The sequence below is a fragment of the Castor canadensis genome, chromosome 2, assembly GCF_047511655.1.
Source record: "Castor canadensis chromosome 2, mCasCan1.hap1v2, whole genome shotgun sequence".
NCBI classification, from domain to species: Eukaryota; Metazoa; Chordata; class Mammalia; order Rodentia; family Castoridae; genus Castor; species Castor canadensis.
In genome coordinates this window covers 59,276,961-59,299,594 of record NC_133387.1, presented here as the reverse complement: position 1 = coordinate 59,299,594, position 22,634 = coordinate 59,276,961, and the positions used below count along the sequence as shown (strand labels likewise).

The following is a 22,634-nucleotide window of genomic DNA, read 5'->3' as shown; positions in this document are numbered from 1 at the left end:
AAGTTCTTGCTCAGGGCCTTTCCTTTTGTCAGCCTTCTCTCTATAACATAGGCTCCTTTCTGTTATGGTTTGAATATGAAATGTCCCCCACAGGCTCATGTGATGAATGCTTGGTTCCCACCTGGTGGTGCTATTTTAGGAGTTAGTGGAAACTTTCAGATGTGCGGCCTACTTGGAGGAAGGAGGCCACTGAAGGAATGTCTTTGAAGGTTTCCCGGAGTCTTTTCCCCTTTCTCTGCTTTTTATTCACCATAAAGCACATAATCTTTGCTACATGCTTCTGCCACCATTACATTCTACTTCAATCTGGGCCCAGAAACATGGAGCTAAGGATGATGAACTGAATGTCTCATACTGTGATTCAAAATAAATAATTCCTCTCTAAGTTGTTCTCTCAGGTGTTTTGTCACAGTGACAAAGTATGACTAACCCTCTCTCCATGGTGGCTTTGAAGAATTTTTCCTTCCTCATTGGAGTATTCTTTAATCAATCCTTTTATAAATGCATTGCCATCCTCCTACTTTCCATATGGTAGGCATGCTATATTTTTCTCCTTAGCACTTATTGCTCTTTAACATATGACATTTATAAAAGCTTTGTTATTTTCTGTATTAGTTATTTGAAATGTTAAGGTCCAAGCATTATTGAATAAAGTTCCTACAGGATTATGAAAAGAGATTGCTCTGTATAACAGGAACTGAAACATTTTTTTATTTTTACTTTTGGTGGTACTGGGGTTGAACTCAGGGCTTTCGCCTTGAATCACTCTTCCAGCCCTTTTTGTAATGGATATTTTCGAGATAAGGTCTCACAAACTGCAATCCTAGAATAGCTAGGATTACAGGTGTGAGCCACCAGCACCCAGCTCTAAAATATTTTTTTAAAAAAGAATAAATGAATTAATGATGCCTCTCAGCAAATTCAAGCACCATGGTGGCCGACAATGATGAAGATCTTTGGAATGAGTAGACAGAGTAAAAGAAAACAAAAGTGGTTTAGATAAAATCGAAGGAATCTTAGTTCCTTCCACACATTCAGTGAAACAATAAATATATAAACAAATTTTAATATGAACTTTTTGAGTGTTGAAGTGAAGACCTGTATTCCTGTACAATACTGTTTCTGCATCAGCTCTGATCACCGTATCCAGAATGTAGTAGCACTTTATAACTGTGTCGATGTATTAAAATTAGTACATGGAGTAAATGAAACCCATGAAAGATTTGTATAGTTTCGGAAGTGTATTGTCTTCAGGAGCTTATAATCTGCTCTTTGATACTACTTGACAGTTACTACTATTCTTTGGGCTGGAAGAATGCAAACCTGTAAGCTCTGCTTGGTCATGATACTTGTTCTAATGCGTGCAGAACTGTTCAATGGATTTTGCATCTTTCTATTTTGGTATTGCTTTCAATAAAATGAAATGCAAATATTACAATGAAAAAACCCACAAAATTCTTTAGATAAGGAAAAGAGTTTTCTTAATGGTGTACTTCCCATAATTTTTCAGATTTATTTTCTAAATTTATTTTTTTAATTCATTCAGACTTTCATCAAACTTTCTTTCCACATTCAAACTCTTGTATCCACTTGCCCTTCTAAGTTGTAGGCACTCTGAAAGCAGGAAGAACCATATCATTTCTATTTCAGTCTTGATATACTTTTACATAAATAGTTACGCAGTAAATATTCTGAACTATTTGCATTCTTTGTTATTTTCAGTGTTCCTAATATTCTTACCTCTACTCATTCACAACAACCATCTCTCTGAACTTCCTACTTATCATCTCCATCCATATTTTCAGCATATTACTACTTCACATCAGTAGGTTCTTATAATACTGCATTAAATACCTCAACATCCTCCACCAGGAAGAAAAACCATTTAATTCAAAGGTGAATCCAAGTTTTGTGTAAAGCCTGATTTATCTTATACACGTTTAGGAAAAAGTATAAACTTATGAATATAAAATTAAGTACAAATATATAGTTGTTAAAAGAAGAAAAAGTCACAACAAATTATAAATATTAAAAACTCTCAATGTCACAAAGCTCAGAATTTCTGAGATTTGCAAGCTTATGTCAATGTGCCCTGTGTATCCAGAGGGAAAAACAGACAGGGAGAGCCCCAAACTTAAACCATTTGGGACTGAGTGGGATGTCTCTGTGTTCCTGGCCATGGAGATACAGGAAGAAACATTAGTGTAGATCAACTATTCATTTTATGGGCAAGGAAGCTAAGGGTTCAATTGTGAAGGATTTCTTTATTACCTGAGATTCTTGTAAGGGGAGACTTAAATATAAGTAATGATTGCTCTGTTTTAAATTTCACATATTCTTTTGTCCCATGCAGTTAGTCTCATATTCTTAATACTAGTTCTTGGATCTCTGTCTTTGATAACATATCCATCTTATTTTTGCTTACATACTACTACCTCATCTCCCACCTCCAAATTTTCAACTTTTTTTTTTTTTTTGTCAATACTGGAGTTTGAAGTCAAGGCCTTGCACTTGCTAAGGAGACACTATGACTTAAGCCACTCTGCCAGCCTTTTTTAGTTTAAGGGTCTCATTTTGGGAATGCCTAGACTGTGATCCTTCTATTTGTGCTTTTCCATAAAGTTGGGATGATAGGTGGGTGACATCACAGCTGACTTATTTGCTGAGATGTGGTCTCATGAACTTTCATGTGGTCTGACTGCAAACTGTTATCCTACAGATCTCTGCCTCCCAAGTAGGTGGGATTACATGCTTGAGTCACTGCACCTGGCCTTAGCTCCATGTTTCTTAAGGTTCCATCTGCCCATCATATCTCTTCAACAGGTGAAATGTCTGATAAGTCTTTTCAGACATTGAATTATCTGACTCCTATGCTATGACTGGTTAATTAAAAAGATGTGTTTTCAGTGACAAAGAACCTTACATCAAAGATATTCATTATATTCATGTCCATAGACTTTTAAGTAGAACATCATGATTACTGGTTATCATATTGTAGATAAGATGAAAAAATCCAGGAGTGTTTCAAAAGAGTAGGCAAAACTGTGCTTTTAGAGTTAGAAGTTAATATATTTATATGAGAAATGGTTCAATCACTTTAGGCATTTTATATAAGGCATTTATAATTTATTTATACTTATAATTTATTTATTTATACATAAGTTTAATTTGCTTATTTCATTATACTGATATGGTATTTAAATAATATACACCATTAAATCAGATACCTCTGTCAGTTAGATATTTCCTTACAGAAGTCTGAACTTTGTTATTAGTAATCATCCATGACAATAATTTCACCTATCCATAACAAAATAGCCTCTAAGGCTATTTCCTTATTGCATACATTTATAAAAGACATGAGCTCTCTTGCTGTAACCCTGTGAGTTAGAGCTTAAAGCTTTTTAATTGTACAGATGAGATTAAAAAAAAAAAGACAGAGACTCAGATAATGTGTCATTGGCCTAAAGTCACAAAGATGGCATGCATTTAGTCTCAGACTCCAAGTTTGATGCTTTTTCCTTTAGGAATATTGTATATTCCTATAGCTCAGAGTTCAAAACAGTATGGTCAATGATCTATATACAAATATCGGAACATAGACTTTAAAGTTAATACAGCAAATATTCTTTTTACCATCAAAGATCTTCAAAGTTGAATGTAAGCACAGTTTTGTACCATTTACAAGGTACCAAACTCTATTATACATAGACTATTATCCTAATTTTCATGCATATATATTTATATATGTATAAGTTGTTGACATGGTGCTTGGTTTGAACTCAGGGTCTCCCACTTGCTAGACAAGTGCTCTACCACTTGAGCCATGCCCTGAGTCTTATCTTAATTTTCTGAGAACACAGTTACTAAAAGGAAAACAACTTAATCATGCAGTAAGTGTTAGTCCTGGAATTGAATCCTGACCTATCTGGCTCTAAAAATATGCATTCTCTGTATTATTGGAGATGCTAAAATATAGAATATTTAAAGATCTTGTATGGATATTAAGGGGTTTAGCATCTTGGTGCCCAAAATATCTACTCAAATTCATGAAAATGCAGCCTATTTTATGTCATATTAATTAGACAAATCCAGAAATCTAACTATGGAAAGAATTGTTAATAAAGAGGCAATATCACCTGAACACTCATAATTATTTGGGGCATATTTTCATTGCTCTCAAATTAGGATTTGGAGTATTATACTGTATAGAATAGAATAACTCTTAAGTTTTCTTGATCTCCGTTTCAGAAAGATTATGACTCAAACATCATTTTCCTTTGATAAATGTCAAATTAAATGGACCAAAGAAAGAAATATCATTCTTTGTCCTGGAAATGTAGCTAACAGCTAAAATTCTGATGTGATAAGTATGTCATTGCACCCTAAAAGTATATTACAGCCTACCCATCCAGGTACTGACAATTTGTATTTTTATACCCAGAGGACAGTTTTCCATATATTTATTAAAAAAATCTGTGTCAACATGAAATATACTCTTTTGTCAGGTGTACCTAACATACCAGCTTTAGAGAATTTGGAGAAATCTCATGCTAATGACCAATCCGTACCTGGTAATCCCCCTGGAAGCTCACTCATCTGTGTTCTGTGTTTCTTGATCTCCAACCTTGATCACTGCCATGCCATCTGTAACATATGCCAAAAATGCATAAGCAGAAATAGAGACTTTCTTGCCTAGGAATATTCTCCCTTAGTTACACAGGAGTGTGTCCTCTAATAATGCTAGTGGAAATAACTCTTCTATCATAGACTGCATGTCAGGGACTTCCAGAGGCCATCCTCTAAAATCAAAATCACCACTCCCAAAACAGCTAACAGTCTTCTCATTCCAATCATCAATTTTCAACAATAAATCCAACAGTATTTTCTTGCCAGAAACTATCAATTCATCTTTAAGAAGAGTTAGCTAGTTGTGTCAGTATTAATCACCTATGCTGAAACAACTAAACACTATGGATTTAAAAATATCCATGAATTAGGATTCGTGCACATGCACAGTTCTTCATAAAATGGCCCATGGGCAAGCAAAGAGATTTTTTTCTCATTTTTATAAAGGTCAGGGAGATGCTAATTTGCCATACAGCTCTGGCTGAATCCATATGCAAACACTCTCCTCTTCTGTATGCTTACTGATTCATTAAGAAGTTTCTTCAAGCTGTATTCACACTTTGATGCTCTATTCCTACTGTAGCTCCAAACAACTTTCTAGAAATATTTATCTATTGCAATTCTACAGATACAAACTTAGTCAGACGCTGTATCAGTACATACAGACAGTTGTTTTAGTTCATTAGACAGATGATACTTTCTGCCTTTACGGATTTATTATCTTATGAAATTTGTTGAAATTTTAAAAGCATCATGCAATAATGTATTTTACAATTATGATGTTATGACAAATAAAACTAAGAAAAAATTAATGTGGAGAACAAGCCAAGAAATAAGTGATTAAATAAAGTTTAGGACAAATGATATACACAAAATAGATTAGATTTATCCACTATATTTCCCTTCCCAATATTTTATAGTCTGCCTTTTCTGAAGAAAGTACAATATTTTCACAAGTTGATATAAAAGATACAGCTTGCTAACACATCAAACAATTGCAGCATATTAATTTTTTAGTTCTTTTAAATGTTCTAACTTTATTGTACTAATTCAGAATAAAATGATGAAATCTCCAAGTAGAGCAAAGATTGCATTGTGAACCCATTAAAGACATAATGGATATAACTATATGAAGAGATTTTTTTGCATATTAATCTATGTCTTTACAGTAGTCACCATCAAAGCTCATGAAAATTGGAAAGCTGATTCTAGAATTTAAATGCAAGATCAACGGGTCAAGAGTTGTTCCAAGAGGATTTAAAAAACATCAGTATGGGGATATTCCTATCATATGTCAGGACTTAATATAAAGATATCATAATTAAAGCAGCATGATATTGTTACAGAGATAGATAAAGAGACCAGTAGCATAGAACATAGAAGTCAGAAAAGACCCAGGCATGTATAAAAAAATCAATAAGTGATATACAGTATTGTTGATTAGTCAGAGTAATGATACACTATTCAAAAATTGATTAAGCATATTGAAGAGAAACATAAAATATAAAGTTTCTACTCCAGACCACAGATAAAGTAGAAACAACTTAATTCTATGACTATAAAGACATTTATAAAACATAGGGCTTTAAATTTTAGAAGGATGTAATATGTTTAAGATTTTAGAGCATGGGGAATTTCTTAACTAATATAAAACATGTATAAATGTATGGAAAGAAAATTACAAATTTGACTACAATAAAATTTTACCTTCCTTAAAATAAAGGCAGAAACCAAATAAATAAACTGCATACTAAGAGAAGGTATTTACAACCTACATGCCTGACAAAGGATCATAATAAAAAATATATAATGATTACCCCCAAATCAATAAAAGATGCACAAGCAACCGAATTAAAGAATAAAGATAAAGAACAGGTAAATCACAGATGAGAAAAACTGAAGAGCCAATAAGATTGCTAAAACATGAGCATACTCAGCAGTATTCAAGAAACTTAAGTGCAAGGAACAGTAGATAACATTTTGCATTATAGTTGAAATGACATTCAAAGAAAGAGGAATAGGGATTAAAGAATTAAGAACACCAATTTGCCACCAATGAAAACATTAAAGAGTACAATACTCTTGAGACAATTTAGAAAATTTAACATGGTTTAAAAAACCACATAATATTCTCCTACATTACTAAATAGGATTATAGTCATTAAAACCTAGAAATTTGACTTGTATTGTAGAAGAAACTCAGCATATGTACACAAGAACAGTAGTTTGAGAAATTACATATGGTATTATTTGAAATAGTAAGTAAAATTATAAATAACCTAAATAGTCAGAGTATATTTAAATTAAATCATAGTAGAAATATGCAATAAAATTGATTCCTACCCTGTAGTTGAAGAACAGAATTTTGCTCTGTACTTAAAACAAATGGACATGTACCTTTGGTTTAGGTAATCTCAAAACTTCATGTGGCTAAGAAGATGGAGCATAAAGACATGTACAATAAGACATTATTCATAAACAATTTTGTAAAAAAAAAAAGATGGATTGTTACATAGCTGTGAATATGTAGCACAGTGAAGAAAAGCAAGCAAAAATGCAGTGCCAAAAATTACATCTGTGAGCTTACTTGAGGGTCACTAGTAGGCTTGTGAGAGAGGCTTTAAATGAGTTAGAAGTAGTTACTCCTTTTAAAAATACAAATAAAATATGGTCAACTATTAAGACAACAGTACTCTACGGTGGGTTTGCAACTGCTGGCTGTATTATTCTCTAAAGATTTAGTGCATACTCAAATATTTGTAATGAAAATTTCAGATCAGTGCCTGACTCAATATTAACTTGCATACATTAAACCATGAATGCTAAAAGGTAATCCCATGCTCAATCTAACCTCCTCTTAAATCAGAGAAGGAATAACAGATGTGATCTGCTGTGCTGGGCATCTCAGTAGGTGAGAGGAAGATGAAGGAAGAATATGCTCTATAAATCTTATAAGGTGATTTCCCTAATTGGGAAGGGCCTCAGACTATGAAGAATAATAGCTATTTTTAATGTACATTAAACTTCAATTTCTTATTTTCTGTAGTGATTGTGTAATGAGAAATTCAACCACTGAATTGTTTCAGTAAAACTTTGTAAGATTGAAAGCAAAATACACTCAACATTTAAGTGCAAATGAATCAAAAACAAATGTATCAGGAAGCAAACAATTTCACATAGTACTTACTATTTTGAGTTGAGATTTCAATTTCAAATTTAAAACTCCTTGTTTTGGGCTTTTCACCCTCTCTGAACCACAGAGCATCCACAGTGTTTGGAGCTTCTGAGCTAGAGAAGAACTGGTGGAGAAAAATTCTCCTTCTTACATACAGACACTGCAAGGGAAGATGGTGCTGCAGTTTCCAGATTAGAGGTTTTTATTTATCTATTTATTTTCTTATATGTCAGTAATAATCCTATACACCCACAGGTCTAAATTTAAATTCAAAGCAGAAGCCACTGAGAAAAAACAACAGGAATCAATCTTAAAGTACATTTATGTAAACTGATGAGTAGTCAAGTTCAATGTTGTGAAAAAGTGTTCCATTTTACACATCTTTTGTGAAAATATAAAAGTTATATTACCAAATATTGATGATGTCCTAAGTGTACATGTGAACATAGTTCTTCACAGATGTAGAGTTTATACTCTACATGTTACATTTGACTTGTTTCTCATAATCCCACAAGGAGTCACATTTTATTAAGTATCTGACTTTTGTAGTTAAAAAGGAATTTTAAATCACATTTCTTCTTATATTGCTTGAACTCTTGTTTTATTAGGCATTATGCTGGATGCTGATCATGTAAAAAAATTCACGATGCTGAAGGCCATGATAGATGTGTGCACAGAGGGCTATGGAACACAGAAAGGAATCAAAGGTGGCATTTATCAGATAACAAAATAAAGTCTGTGCTTTCATGATTTAACAATTGTAATTATTATGGATGTCTCACATTTGGGAGAAGGTTGGAACATCAACTGAGCAGAATATATAAAGTGCTATTTTTTGAGAGAATAAATATGTCATGATTTCAAAATTTTCTAAAATTAAAATGACATTGAGTAAGCTTCTCTAAGTAAAGTACAGAAAAGAGAGCTGAGCCTATTAGTCACCTTGTTGATTATACTGAATTTGATATTGTGGTGTAAAAATGGTCACAATCATTTATCTAAGGTAAAGATTTAAAACATAAATGGTAAGTTATCATTAAACATTTTTCATATATTCTAATGTACTTTCAGATATTCAAATTATCAATAAGAAAGACCAAAATGGGAGAAAATATTACACAACATTTAAAACAAGATGGGTGAATATTTCAAATCTCTGTTGCTCTAAAAATTGTTAAAATGTTAATACTAAAGCCAATAGCAAGAAGGAGCACTTTAGAAACTTCATTAGATTAGTAGTTAAATCCCCAACAAAGCTTAATGTTATGCAATTTAAAAAGGAGAATAATAGGTAACAAATTCATTCTCTGCTTGGTATTTGTTCAAGAATGTTTACTAAATGCTATTTGGAAATAAGTTTTAAGATTTTGGAAGATTAAGATCCTGCAAGTACCTGATTGCCTGAATTATGTAAGAAAATCACTGTAGACTTGATGCAAACCTAAAGGATTTATTCAGGAAATTTTGGTTGATGGACTCCTGTACAAAAGCTATTGTAGAAGGGTTTCTTTATTATTTATTATTCTTAATTCTCAGCATCTAAAAGACATTTTCCTCCATTGTTAAGCAATATAGATCACCCTGTTCAGAAATGGTTTTCAAGAAAAGATTTAATCAAAATATTTTTTCAAACAAATAACTGCAGCAGTGACTCAGGAAATATGCTAGGAGATCTTTTGCCATTTAAAAACAAGCACGTACATTCAGAATAGCATTGGCTTATGAGCATCAGAAAACCTCCATGATAGGTCAATTTGTTTTGAATGCATCAATACAGAAAACAAAAAGCTAGAGAAAATTTGAAAACACTTTTGTTTTCCTCAAAGTCAACATGATCAGAATCTATGCCATTGAGCATTAAAATGTCAAACCCTGATGAGTCTAAAAAGACTTTCATATGATTGATGGACAAACTCAGAAAAAGCATTAAACTCAGGCAAACTTTTTTTCACAACAGCTTTGTGTTCAAAATGGGAAAAAAATACAGTTTAAATATTGTATAGCCAAGTGAATTGTCATTCATGTGTTAAATCACCTGAAAGATAATATATGATCTAGAAGAGCTCAGTCTATATACTTGTATATTTCTATATATTCAGAAATACAGAGAGCAAAAATATACCTAGAAGAAATCATTAATTCTGAAGTCAGTCTTTCATTCATTACACAGAGAAATTCAATTATAAACAAACACACATATCATCTAAATTATCTACTACCTATCTCTTCATAAATGAAAATTTTACCTTTGGAAAGAAATAAATTCAAAATATGAAAAATTAACCACCTTTATTGCCTTTAATTAATAATTTTTAAATATCACTGGTAATAAAAAATGTTAAATTACAATAAAATGAAACTTCAAGTGATAGGTAATTGGTGTTATTATAGTAATGCCTTACAAAAAATTCAGGTTGTATCTCAACTACTCTACTCCTTTTAAATTTATGTACAATACATCAAGAGTTGAGCTGAAGTCCTTAAGTGTTCAGGATATGCACAAATTAAATAAATGATTTTAGATTAAACAATGAACACACACTCACACTCATATACATACACAGTACCAGAAAACATGCTGGTGTCAAGATGGCAAATTGTTGTGGATTTCCGCTATGGGTTCCCATATGGGTGGTGGCCTTCTAGCTAGATAATCTAATCTTTGGACTTAAAAGGAATGAACCTTTATTATCCTCAGCTTGTGGCACAAAACATAGGCATATCTCTTGTGAGTAGAAGAAACAACACAATTTATCCTGTGTTAAAGTCATTCCCCAGGATATTTAACATTACAAGTAGTATTTAGGTATTGACAGTTAAAAGAATATCACAAATCTAATATAAATATTACCAAGTGTGTTTATTAAGGACCTATGATTTAGGAGTAAATAAAACTGAAAATGATAAATTACAAGTTATAGGTGTGGGTTCCTGAAAACTGAACTCTAAGCTGAGGATCTGTGCTCATAGAAAAGCCTGCATTGGCGTCATGGCAAAAGTTTGAGAGAATAAATGAATAAAATTTTAAAATCTAATTTTTCTATCATATGCACAGTTTTCATGATTTCTCACATAAAGGAGCTAGGTTCCAAAATAAAGAGTCAAAATGAGAGGACCTTAGTAGCAATCTTAGAGCTTGGAAAAGTCATAAGTATAATTTTAGATTCACACTTCAGTATTCTCATGTGAATGAGTTTGTATTATGTCTATTTTTAAATTGAACTTAAGAACTTAAGGCTACATAAGCTACCAAGTGCAAAGAATAACACTTCATCATAATATACTCCATTGATATTGTCTTTAAAATCATCCTAATTTGTAGCATATGCTTATTACTATGGAGTATGCTAGTCCAAAGAGGGTTATGAAACTTTATCTATAAACTATTCAAGTATCTTTGTGAAGTGAGTGATATCAGATATTGGTTATTATAATCTTCATTTTAAACAATAATCTCCTTCTAGAGTATGTCATATTGAAAGTGATCCTTTTACCCATCTTTTTAAAACTGGGTTTCAGTTCATGTGCCCTAACTTTCGGTAACCTCAAAAAGTAGTTCTTGGCCATGAAAGGATAACACTAGTAGAAAATTCACACAGACCTGGTGTATCATTCATAATTGTTATTTCTTGATTCACACAGTATTTTTCTTTATTAACTGTCTGGCTTCCTCTTTCAACTTTCCCTTTTCCTGAATGCCACTAAAAATATTTTTAATAATATGCTGTTAGTCATGTTTGTTGTACTGTAATCTGGCATTCTAAAAACAAATAAGTAAGCAAATGACAAATAAAAAGTACTTATAGCATTTGCCTATTTCCACATTATAAATAGAAATACTTCCAGCTTGGCCATTTGAAGCTATCAACGTGATGTCAATGAACTTGAAGCTGTGAAGGGATGTATACCGCATATTTTAATAAGTTGGATTAAGTTCTTCCAGCACAACATTGTGATAAGTAAGTTCTGCCTACAGTTTGTGTTTATTCTAATAATTTATCAAAATATCCAAGGGCTATTTTTGGTAAGTTCCAATATATTTGATTTAAAAAGATGACAGAGAATCATTTTTAACATAGTTAAAGGTTTTAAACAACAGGCAAAAGTTAAGCAATGAAGTGACAGAAATACACTTTTCCAAATAAGTATTTTATTTAGAATAAAAACAAAAAGTATTTAATTTAGAAAAGAAATCTTATTTATGATAAACAGTGCTTATTGTAAACAATATCACTGGAAGTTCACTATTTCTATATATTCGATCATCTGATTGACAACTGAAAAGTATCATTTTGAGACAGCTATAGTATTTTACTGAAAAAATGAAATACATACCTTTGGCCAAATGGCTACATCAGTAAATTTCATAACTTTAAGTTTTTTATAAAAAAACGAGGTAAATAACATCTAAAAGTAGACAGTAGCTAGTATAGGGGGTGTCAAAAGTTTTTATCTAAAAGGCTAAAGAGTAAATCCTTTAGATGAGGCAGACTATAGAGTTTTGCTGTTGGAGCAGGAAAGCCCCTATGGTAAGTTAATGACATGGCTGTTTTCAAAAAGACTCTGATTATAAAAACAGGTGGAAGATGGATTTGGCTTGTGGCTCTCTGTAGTTTGCTGACCAGATCTTACCTTGTACTGGAACTTCTTTTAATTTTCATAGCTGATTTCAATATAATTTTCATCTTTTTAATGAATTATTCAGATAAACAAAGTATTTTAGGTAAAATTACTAGTATCACTAAAAACATCATGATTAATTAGTGTTTTTGAAAGAACGTATTATTGTAGTTAACCAACTGCCAAAAGGACAATGCAATTGATAGTAAAATAAACATGTTTGTGATATATCTTCCTTTCTATTGCTACACCAAAACTCACAACCACAAGAAGAGAGGCTTACCTGCACAGTAATTGAGAGAAACTTTGCATATTAAATTAAAATGTATTCAACATGAGTACACTCATTTTACTTTTCTTTGATATCTCTCATTCTTACCTTCCATCAGTCTCCCTGTCTGCTCTGCACTTCCTCCAGGAAGAATCTTGGCAATGTAGGCTCCAATTTCTCCACTATGGCCAGGGATTTCTTTACCTCCCACAATTCTGATTCCTAGTCCATTACCTGTGGTAGAAAATTAGCAAACTATTAGCAATGACTTAAGAAGGGACAACAGTTGTCACAAGTTGTAGGGTGAAGTGCATCAGGGATAAAGTGTATCAGTTACTTGGAACAATATTAAAATTGAAACTGGACATCAATAACAAAAGGATATTATTTTCATTTCAGTAATTGGTGATAAGAAGTAAGGATTTCTGAGATCTTTGTGTAATCTACAACATATCAACCAGCATTAACAAATGCGTATTTGAATTTAGCCAAATATAGTCATATACTAAAGTATTGCCATTTTTAACCATATATATTACAAAAATTTTACAGAAGAATATGTTCAGTGTATACAAGTCACCTATGAAACTCAGGAGCATCTCATGCACACAAAGGAAATTGTGGCTGTTGTAAACTGAACAGACATAATTCAAACAAATAATTGCAACTGATAATGTGGAAAGATAATCATCATCTATGAATTACTATTCACTTTTCAATGATTTTTCTTTTGTGGTACTGGGGTTTGAACTCAGGACTTTGTGCTTGCAAGTAAGCACTCTACCTTTTAACCATGCCTCCAGTCCTCACTTTTCAACTTATTGACTAATATTGTTTGTGCCATGATAACATTTTTCTGGATTTTTTAGATAGGGTTTGGCTTTTTGTCCAGGCTGGCCTGGACTGCAATCTTCCTATTTTACTGCTGTAGTTGTGATGGCAGGCAAGTGCCACCAGATTTTTTCCCTTTGAAATAGGGTCTCACCAATTTTTGTTTAAACCATGATCCTCTCAATTTCAGCCTCCCAAGTACGTAGGATCATGGGCATGAGTCCAGCTTCAGGGATTTTTTTTTTTAATCTAGTTAAAACCTAGCAAGTGTATATGTAAGCAAATATATTTTAGTTACAAATGTTAAGGGTATTTTAATATAAAAAATACTAAGGGAAACCAGACTTCATCTTTAATAAGGACACAATTAACTATTTCTTCATGTTGAAATTCATTCCATTCAGTAATTGAAGTACTCTTTTCAAATGATTTCAGATTCTTTCAAAGTCTCCAAATTTTAACAACTAATGCTTTTTAAAATTCTGTTCCCTTCCTACTTTGGTCTTCAGAAACAATGCTATGACCAGCAACTATGGAGTTCAAACTTTGAAAAAACAGTAGCACTGGATTATGGAGCCTTTTGTCACTGGTAAAGCAAGGACATATTCTGGGAAAACATAATTTCTTCTTCCCAGCTGATATGTTAATTTCTCTCTTGCTCCCTCCCTCCCTTGCTCCCTCCTTCCCTTCTGCTCTCCCTTTTCCTCTTTTATTTCCCTTCCATCTCTTTCTCCCTCCCTATCCTTCTTTCTGATTTTTGACTAGGATAAGTATTCTGAAGATTTAGATTTAAAAAGTGCAAATCAAAATAAAATAAATTGATGATGTGCATCAAAAGGCCCTGTTGTTATGGGTTCATAGTTAAGCAAGACACTGGCTTTCCCTAGCCCCACCTGTGGATATTTTTCTGCCATGATAGTTTTGGTCCAGCACTTTTATTCTTAGCAGAAATTATCTTATGATATAAATTTAATATAGTATAAATTCAATATAATTGTAAGAATATAATCATTTTCTATTAAAGAACTTAATAGTCAGCTAAGTCTGGGTAAAGACATTGAGTTCTTAGATATTAGACTTTAAGGAATCACCAAGACTGACTCTATGGTAAGACATTAGAATACTGTGAATAAAAGGTAGCAGCTGAGCAAAATCTTACTAGTCAGTCTTCAATTAGTTTAGCCTATTTTTTTAATGTGTGAAGGACATTTTAGAAATTACAAAATGATTTTCAAATAGCTAGCTATAAGTAAAAGTCTATTCTATAAAATTTATCTCTAAAAAGTATGCTGTTATACAAAGTTGTGGTTTTGCTTTCTGTGGTTGAATCACTCACAAACTGTAATTCATTTTTTTGTAATGATTTTATAAAACCTCACATGTTTATTGGATTTCCAATGTTGGCAACACATTCATATCAATTTTAGGAAATGGTTAATCTGTGAACTCAAAAGGTGATTCCTAAGATTATTTTAGTATAAAGAGGTATGTTTAAGGTCAAGTTTCACATTACAATTTCTCACATAACATAATTTATGTAGAGTGTAGCAGAGGAGGGAGCTCATGACTTGTACTTGTGTATTTCTTTTAAGCTTAAAGAATGAAATGTAAAGGTAGTATATAAAAATAATTTTACCATTATATCTGATGAAGCCATATACTTAGAATTGACAAATAGATTTAAGATTGTCACACCTTTAAGGGTATAGCTAAAAGGTTAGTTGTTGAAATTCAAAATCTATTAATTAGCATGACTATTTTATAATTTAATTATAGTTTAATTTTGCAGATGGCAATGACTTGAGGGTTAAATCATTGGATCCTTAAAGTGATCTGATTTTTCAATGAACACTTTCTAGAACCCTATAGCAAAGGTTCAGTGGCAGGAAATCGGAACTATATTCATCATGATAAATTAGCACAGATAATGGTAATATAGCCTTACAGTGAATTCAAATAGCTAAAATACTTTTAAAATAGGAATAACTCCTTACATTCTATCTGATCACAACGCATTAAAACTAGAACTCAACAACAAAAACAATAGCAAAAAATACGCAAATAATTGGAGGCTGAATAATACATTGATCAACAATCAGTGGGTCATAGCAGAAATAAGAAAGGAAATCAAAAGTATCCTAAAAGTTAATGAAGATGAAAACACAATAAAGGCAGTCCTAAGAGGAAAGTTTATAGCCATGAGTGCGTATATTAAAAGGAAAGAAAGATCTCAAATCAATTACCTAATGCTACATCTCACACTCCTAGAAGAACAAGAACAAGCAAAACCCAAAAAAGCAGAAGGAGAGAAATAATAAAATAAGGGACAAAAATAATGAAATAGAGACCAAAAACCCATACAAAGAATCAATAAAACAAAAAGATTGTTCTTTGAAAAAATAAACAAGATCGACAGCCCCTGGTAAATCTGCCTAAAATGCGGTGGGAAAAGACCGAAATTAGTAAAATCAGAAATGAAAAAGAGGAGATAACAACACCACAGAAATCCAGGGAATCATCAGAGACTACTTTGAGAACCTATCTTCCAATAAATTGGGGTATCTTGAAGAAATGGACACCTTTCTAGATTCTTATGACCATGCAAAACTGAATCAAGAAGATATTAACCACCTAAACACACTTATAACATCTAATGAAATTGAAGCAGCAATAAAAAGTCTCCCAAAAAAGAAAAGTCCAGGACCTGAGAGATTCTCAGCTGAATTCTACCAGACCTTCAAAGAAGAACAAATACCAACACTCCTTAAACTTTTCCATGAAATAGAAAGGGAAGGAACACTGTTCAATTCATTCTATGAGGACAGTATTACACTCCTCTCAAAACCAGACAAGGACACATCCAGAAAAAGAGAACTACAGGCCAATTTCCTCAATGAACATTGATGCAAAAATCCTCAATAAAATAATGGCAAACTGAATCCAACAACATATCAGAAAGATCATTCACCACAACCCAGTTGACTTCATCCCAGGGATACAGGGATGGTTCAACATACCAAATCAACAAATGCAATACAGCACATTAACAGAAGCAAAGACAAAAACCACATGATCATCTCAATAGATGCAGAAAAAACCTTTGATAAGATGCAACACTACTTCATGATACAAGCTGTAAGAAAACTAGGAATAGAAGGAATGTACCTCAACATCATAAAGGCTTTATACGACAAACCTATAGCCAACATCATCCTTAATGGGAAAAACCTGAAACCATTTCCCCTAAACTCAGGAATGAGACAAGAGTGCCAACTCTCCCCACTCCTATTTGACATAGTCAAGGAATTTCTAGCCAGAGCAATAAGACAAGAAGAAGAAATAAAAAGAATATAAATAGGTAAATAAACAGTCAAAATATTCCTATTTGCAGATGACATGATCCTATACCTCAAAGACCCAAAAAACTCCACCCAGAAACTCCTAGACACCATAAACAGCTTCAACAATGTAGCAGGATACAAAATCAACTTACAAAAATCATTAGCTTTTCTATACACCAACAACAAACAAACTGAGAAGGAATATATGGAAACAATTCAATTTACAATAGCCTCAAAAAAAATCAAATACCTAGGAGTAAACTTAACAAAGGATATAAATGACCTCTACAAGAACTACAAACCACTTAAGAAGGAGATTGAAGAAGATTACAGAAGGTAGAAAGATCTCCCATGCTCATAGATTGGCAGAATCAACATAGTAAAAATGGCTATACTACCAAAAGCAATCTACATGTTCAACACAATTCCCATCAAAATCCCAATGACATTTATCACAGAGGTTGAAAAATCTACCCTAAAGTTCACTTGGAAACACAAAAGACTGCAAATAGCCAAGGCAATACTGAGCAAAAAGAGTAATGCTGGAGGTATCACAATACCCAACTTCAAAATATACTGGAGCCATAGTAACAAAAACAGCATCGTACTGGCACAAAAACAGATATGAAGATCAGTGGAACAGAATAGAGGACCTGGCTATGAATCCACACAGCTATGCCCAATTTATTTTTGAAAAAAGTACCAAAAACATATGTTGGAGAAAAGACAGCCTCTTCAACAAATGTTGGGAAAAGTGGCTATCTGCCTTCAGAAAACTGAAACTAGATCCATGCCTATCACTCTGTACTAATATTGACGCAAAGTGGATTAAAGACCTTAATATCAGTTCCAAAACCTTGCAGTTAGTACATGAGAGAGCAGGGACTACCCTGGAAACAATAGGTATAGGCAAGGACTTCCTCCATGGAACTCCAGCAACTAAGAGAAAGAATGGACAAATGGGATTACACTAAATTAAAAAGATTCTGCACAATGAAAGAAATGGTCTCTAAATTGAAGAGACCACCCACAGAGTGGGAGAATATATTTGCTAGCTATACACCAGACAAGAGATTGATAACCAGAATATGCAGAGAACTCAAAAAAATAATTTCCCCCCAAATCAATGAACCAATAAAGAAGTGGGCAACTGAAGTAAACAGAACTTTTTCTAAGGAAGAAATCCAAATGGCCAAAAAACACATGAAAACATGCTCACCATTCCTGGCCATAAAGGAAATGCAAATCAAACCACACTAAGGTTCCATCTCACCCCTGTTAGAATGGCTATCATCAAGAACACCACCAACAACAAATGGTGGCAAGGATGTGAGGAAAAAGGAACACTCATACACTGCTGGTGTGAATGTAAGCTAGTACAACCACTTTGGAAAACAATATGGAGGCTCCTTAAAAAACTAAAAATAGATCTGCCATATGACCTAGTAATACCACTCCTAGGGATATACCTGAAGAAATGTGACTCAAGTTATTACAAAAGCACCTGCACACCCATGTTTATTGCAGCACTATATACAACAAGCAAGCTATGGAAAGAACCAAGATGCCCCACAACCGACAAATGGATCAAGAAAATGTGGTATTTGTACACAATGGAATTTTATTCAGCCACAAGGAAGAATGAAATTTTGTCATTTGCAAGTAAACAGATGGAACTAGAGAACATAATTTTAAGTGAAGTTAGCCAGGCTTAGAAGGCCAAAAATCACGTTCTCCCTCACTTGCAGATTATAGACCCAAAACAAATGCAGTACAATTATTGTACATGGGTCACACACTAAGGGGAGAACATGCACGGGAGATATAGGGAAAGGAAAGGAAACCTAAAACTTGAATGCGGTTGATGTGCTCCCTGTTGAGGAGCAAATAAAGTAATCTTAAATTGGCAGAGGCCACTATGGGAAGAGGACCAGGAAGTAGTGAAGAGGTCTGACAGAGATAAACAAATGTGGGTTGTAATACACATGTGCATGGTAGTAACATAGGAGTCTCTCTGTATAGCTATCTTTATCTCAGTCTAGCAAAAACACTGTCTTTCTTATTATCTCTTATGTTTTCTCCTCAAAATAATCACAGAACAAGAGGGCAGAACTGGTTCTGCCGGGAAGCAGGGGGGAAGGGGAGAGATGGTGCAAACAATGTGTACACATGTAAGTAAATGTAAAAACAATAAACTAAAAGGAGAAAAGAAAAAATAAAATACTTTTAAGTATGTTTTATAGGCCTTAGTGCTATGGTAAAATGGAATAATGCATAGTCATGATGACACTATGAGAAATGAGATTGTGTACATGGGAAGTACTCTAGGTACATGGTCAATTTTCAAAAATTTCTGTCATTGTTGATGTCACTGCTGTTGTTTTAATGTATACAATAAAATTGCAAAAAATATTAAAAGTTTAAGGATACATGGTACAAAATAAAAATATCTAAGAAATGTAACATTTTTGTTATATTTTTTTACAGTAGTTGCTTGTTACTAATTTAGATGTCATGAGAATGAACTGATTTTTGCAATTTCTGAGAATTTAAATTTGGATATTTGGGCTTCATATCTCTATGGTTGCAGCTTAATATTTTGTATATTAAGTATAGATAAAACTGGCAAAATATTTTTATAAAACTATGTTGCCTTTCTTCAAATCTAGAAGGCAGGTGCAGATGGAAGTTTTGGTACATTCAAGAAGCACATTACTTTTGAACAAAAATGCTTAACTGAAAAGGACCTTGATAACTGATTTATATAATAGCATTGTTTTTCAACTTTTTACACTTTTTTTAATCTCATGTTACTTAAGATTGTTGGGGATCAGTCATGACCCTGGACTGGAAATAATGGAGTTTGCACAGCCTCTCCATACAGGAATTTGCACAGACTCTCCATGGAAGTTTGCACAGCCTCTTCTCTCATATTTTTCCCAGCACCTGGTGTCTTGACCTTTGTTCTTGCGTCTCCTTGAAGAATACAACCTGCCTTGTCTGCATACCAGCCCCCTGATGCAAAACTAGATAAAGTACCAGAACTGTTAGGAAACTCCCTGATGCCAGATTAATCAATACCTTAGATAAAGCGCTGCGTGCCTTGATGATTCCAGAATTGATGTGCTGTCATTAAGCTTCATTAGCCTTAGGAAAATTAGCCCACCAAACCTCATTCCTTTTACCTTGCATCAAGAATTGTTAAAGCTTGATTTTTTACCTGAGTCTTTTCCTTGTACTGTCCTAATAAAATAAACACTCTGGCTCAGATAGGCACTCACGTTTCTCATGAGGAACGTGCAGTCCTCCCAAAACCAGAGCTCTGTTTATGCTGTATGTCTGTATGTTTGTGTGTGTTTTATTTCTTGTTCCCCATTGCTCTTAGTCAGGCTCACACAGCATATCCACGCAGGCCGGGGCTCATGATAATCTCCTTTGCATCTCTGCTTCTATTCCATCTAAAAAATAGGTGAATGCTTCCTCATGTAGATACTATGAAATACATTAGTATTCATCTTAAGTTCAAAATTTGGCCGAGTAGAGACCTGTGAACCAACAGTTACTATGGAGAGCAAAACTGATTTAATACAAAAAAGAAAATCAAAAGTTAAGAGTAATTTCAGAGTATTCAAGTATAGCTATAACAAAGAATGTCTTACAGGGTAATTTAAAATTCAGAAAACAACAAATTATGTTGGGCAGAGATGATCAATAATAAAAATTGCAAAACCATTAAGAAAAAATATTACCTTTACAACTTTTAATTATAACTTAAATACACTAGTCATTTATAGCCTTTATGTATATTTGCTAAATATGTTGTGGTATTTGCTGGGTGATAAAATAAGCAATGCATAAAAATGTGAGTGTTATTTTTAGGGAAAATCTTTACATTTCCACATAAGCTTGCAGTTTATGTCTACATTAATTTTGTATGTTTATTTACATGTTACATTAAAAATTTAGGATTTTAGAGTATCATAAAGAATGCATTTTATTTTCATCATTAAAATAATGTACAAAAGTATGATGTGGTTATAATGAGAGCATCACGTTTAGGCAAAATTACTGTTTCACTTCCACCCTATCATTTAAGCATCAAGGAAAAGAAGAATTTGTATCAGTAAGTATAATTTACCTTATGAATAAGATCTTAAATCAATTATGCTTATTATCTATCTATAATACAGTTATGACGATGAAAATGTAATATGTGGTTTAGTATCTAGTTGGGCAAAAGAGAAAACAGATTATCTGTACAAATAAATATTAATGTTTATGAAAAGCCAAGGCTAGTAGAAATGCCCCTATAGGAGAGCTCAATTACATCTACTTTTATGTAGTTTGAATGTTAATTATACTCTTAAGACAATAGATGTTTATTTTTATACTGTTTCACACACTATGTTATAAATTATAAATATAAATATTTAGCAAAATAAATAAAAGTACATTAAAAATCCAGTGTAATTTTCCCTTTAGGTCCTATGAAAAGCTAAAATTTGTTCATTAATACCGGAACATGAGGAACTAAAGACAATGTCCCTGTTTTTCCTAATTTTCAATAAATTTTTACTAATTGTAAGAAAAAAATTTCTACAATATAGATTAATGACATTATTAACTATATATACATAATGGCATTCAGTAGTATCAACCTGGAAGTTCACACTCTTCCCAAGGCCAATCTAAATTTAAGACTGAGGAAGCAAATTATAAACTCAACTATTCCCATTATCCTTTTCTTATTTGGTCATTGATATTTAGCATTCTGTCCCTCTAGATTTATATATGTACCCATATACAAGAAAAATATGTTCTTTGAATGAAAGATTTGAAAAGACTATTTCATCTCATATTTTAAAAAAAAAACTTGTTTCTTGGTGGGACTAGGGTTTGAACTCAGGGTTCCACACTTGCAAAGCAGGCACTCTACCTCTTGAGCCACACCTCTAGTCCATTTTGTTGTGGTTATTTTGGAGATGGGTGTCTCAAGAGCTATTTGCCTGGGCTGGCCTTGAACCATGATCCTCCCAATTTCAGTCTTCCAAGTAGCTAGGATTACAGGTATAAGCCACTGGCACTCAGCTCATCTCATATTTTCTGCTTATAATTTAAGTTCATAATTGGTCTTTCTATTGTAATAAAATAATATAATTAAAAATTGAAATACTACAGTCTGAAATAGTATTAATACAAAAATTTTATATTTAGCTCAAAAATTTTTGAGAATATCCATACTCACATCAAATTGGATGAGATGAATCCATGTTGGCCTGTCAGAAGACTGAAATGACCATTGCCAGAGGATATAAAGAAGAGAAGTCAAAGTATACAAAAGAGAGGATTGGTATTCTGGAATTCATATTATTAAACATTTTTCAATTAATACATGATGAGTATGTTATTAAAGTGTAATTTTGTTTACAGTGTCTAAGATTTCCTGCTCTTGATGTACTAAAGATAATTCCCACTAAAGTTCCAAGGATTGCAACATTCAGAACTGCATTTTTAATTAGGCAATGACATAAAATTTTCACTCCTAGGTGAATTACCAAATTAGAGCCAGAGCCGGGAAGATTTTCTTGGTACTTCTCTAAAAGGTGGTTAAAATAAATTTATTACATTTAGTAGAACTTAGGGCCTAAAACAAAATAATTGTTTGATAGAAAATTGGATGTTAGCACATTAGAATGTAAGGTCACTTTATAGGTATGGCCTCAATACTGAATTATATTGAATTAGTCTATTATACTTAGATATACAT

The 22,634-nt window shown here is 32.8% G+C and overlaps 1 protein-coding gene across 5 annotated transcripts in view; it reads right to left on the bottom strand.

Moving 5' to 3' along the window:
* Positions 1-22,634, bottom strand: part of Pclo (piccolo presynaptic cytomatrix protein) — a 371,116-nt gene that overhangs the window by 96,694 nt on the left and 251,788 nt on the right. For 4 of the 5 annotated variants that reach the window (XM_074064870.1, XM_074064869.1, XM_074064867.1 and 1 more), the window contains exon 10: positions 12,804-12,929. In XM_074064870.1, the coding sequence (XP_073920971.1) occupies positions 12,804-12,929 (126 nt within the window). Of the gene's footprint in view, positions 1-3,805; positions 4,648-12,803; positions 12,930-22,634 lie in introns of those variants that run through there. The other variant, XM_074064871.1, reaches the window with a different exon arrangement.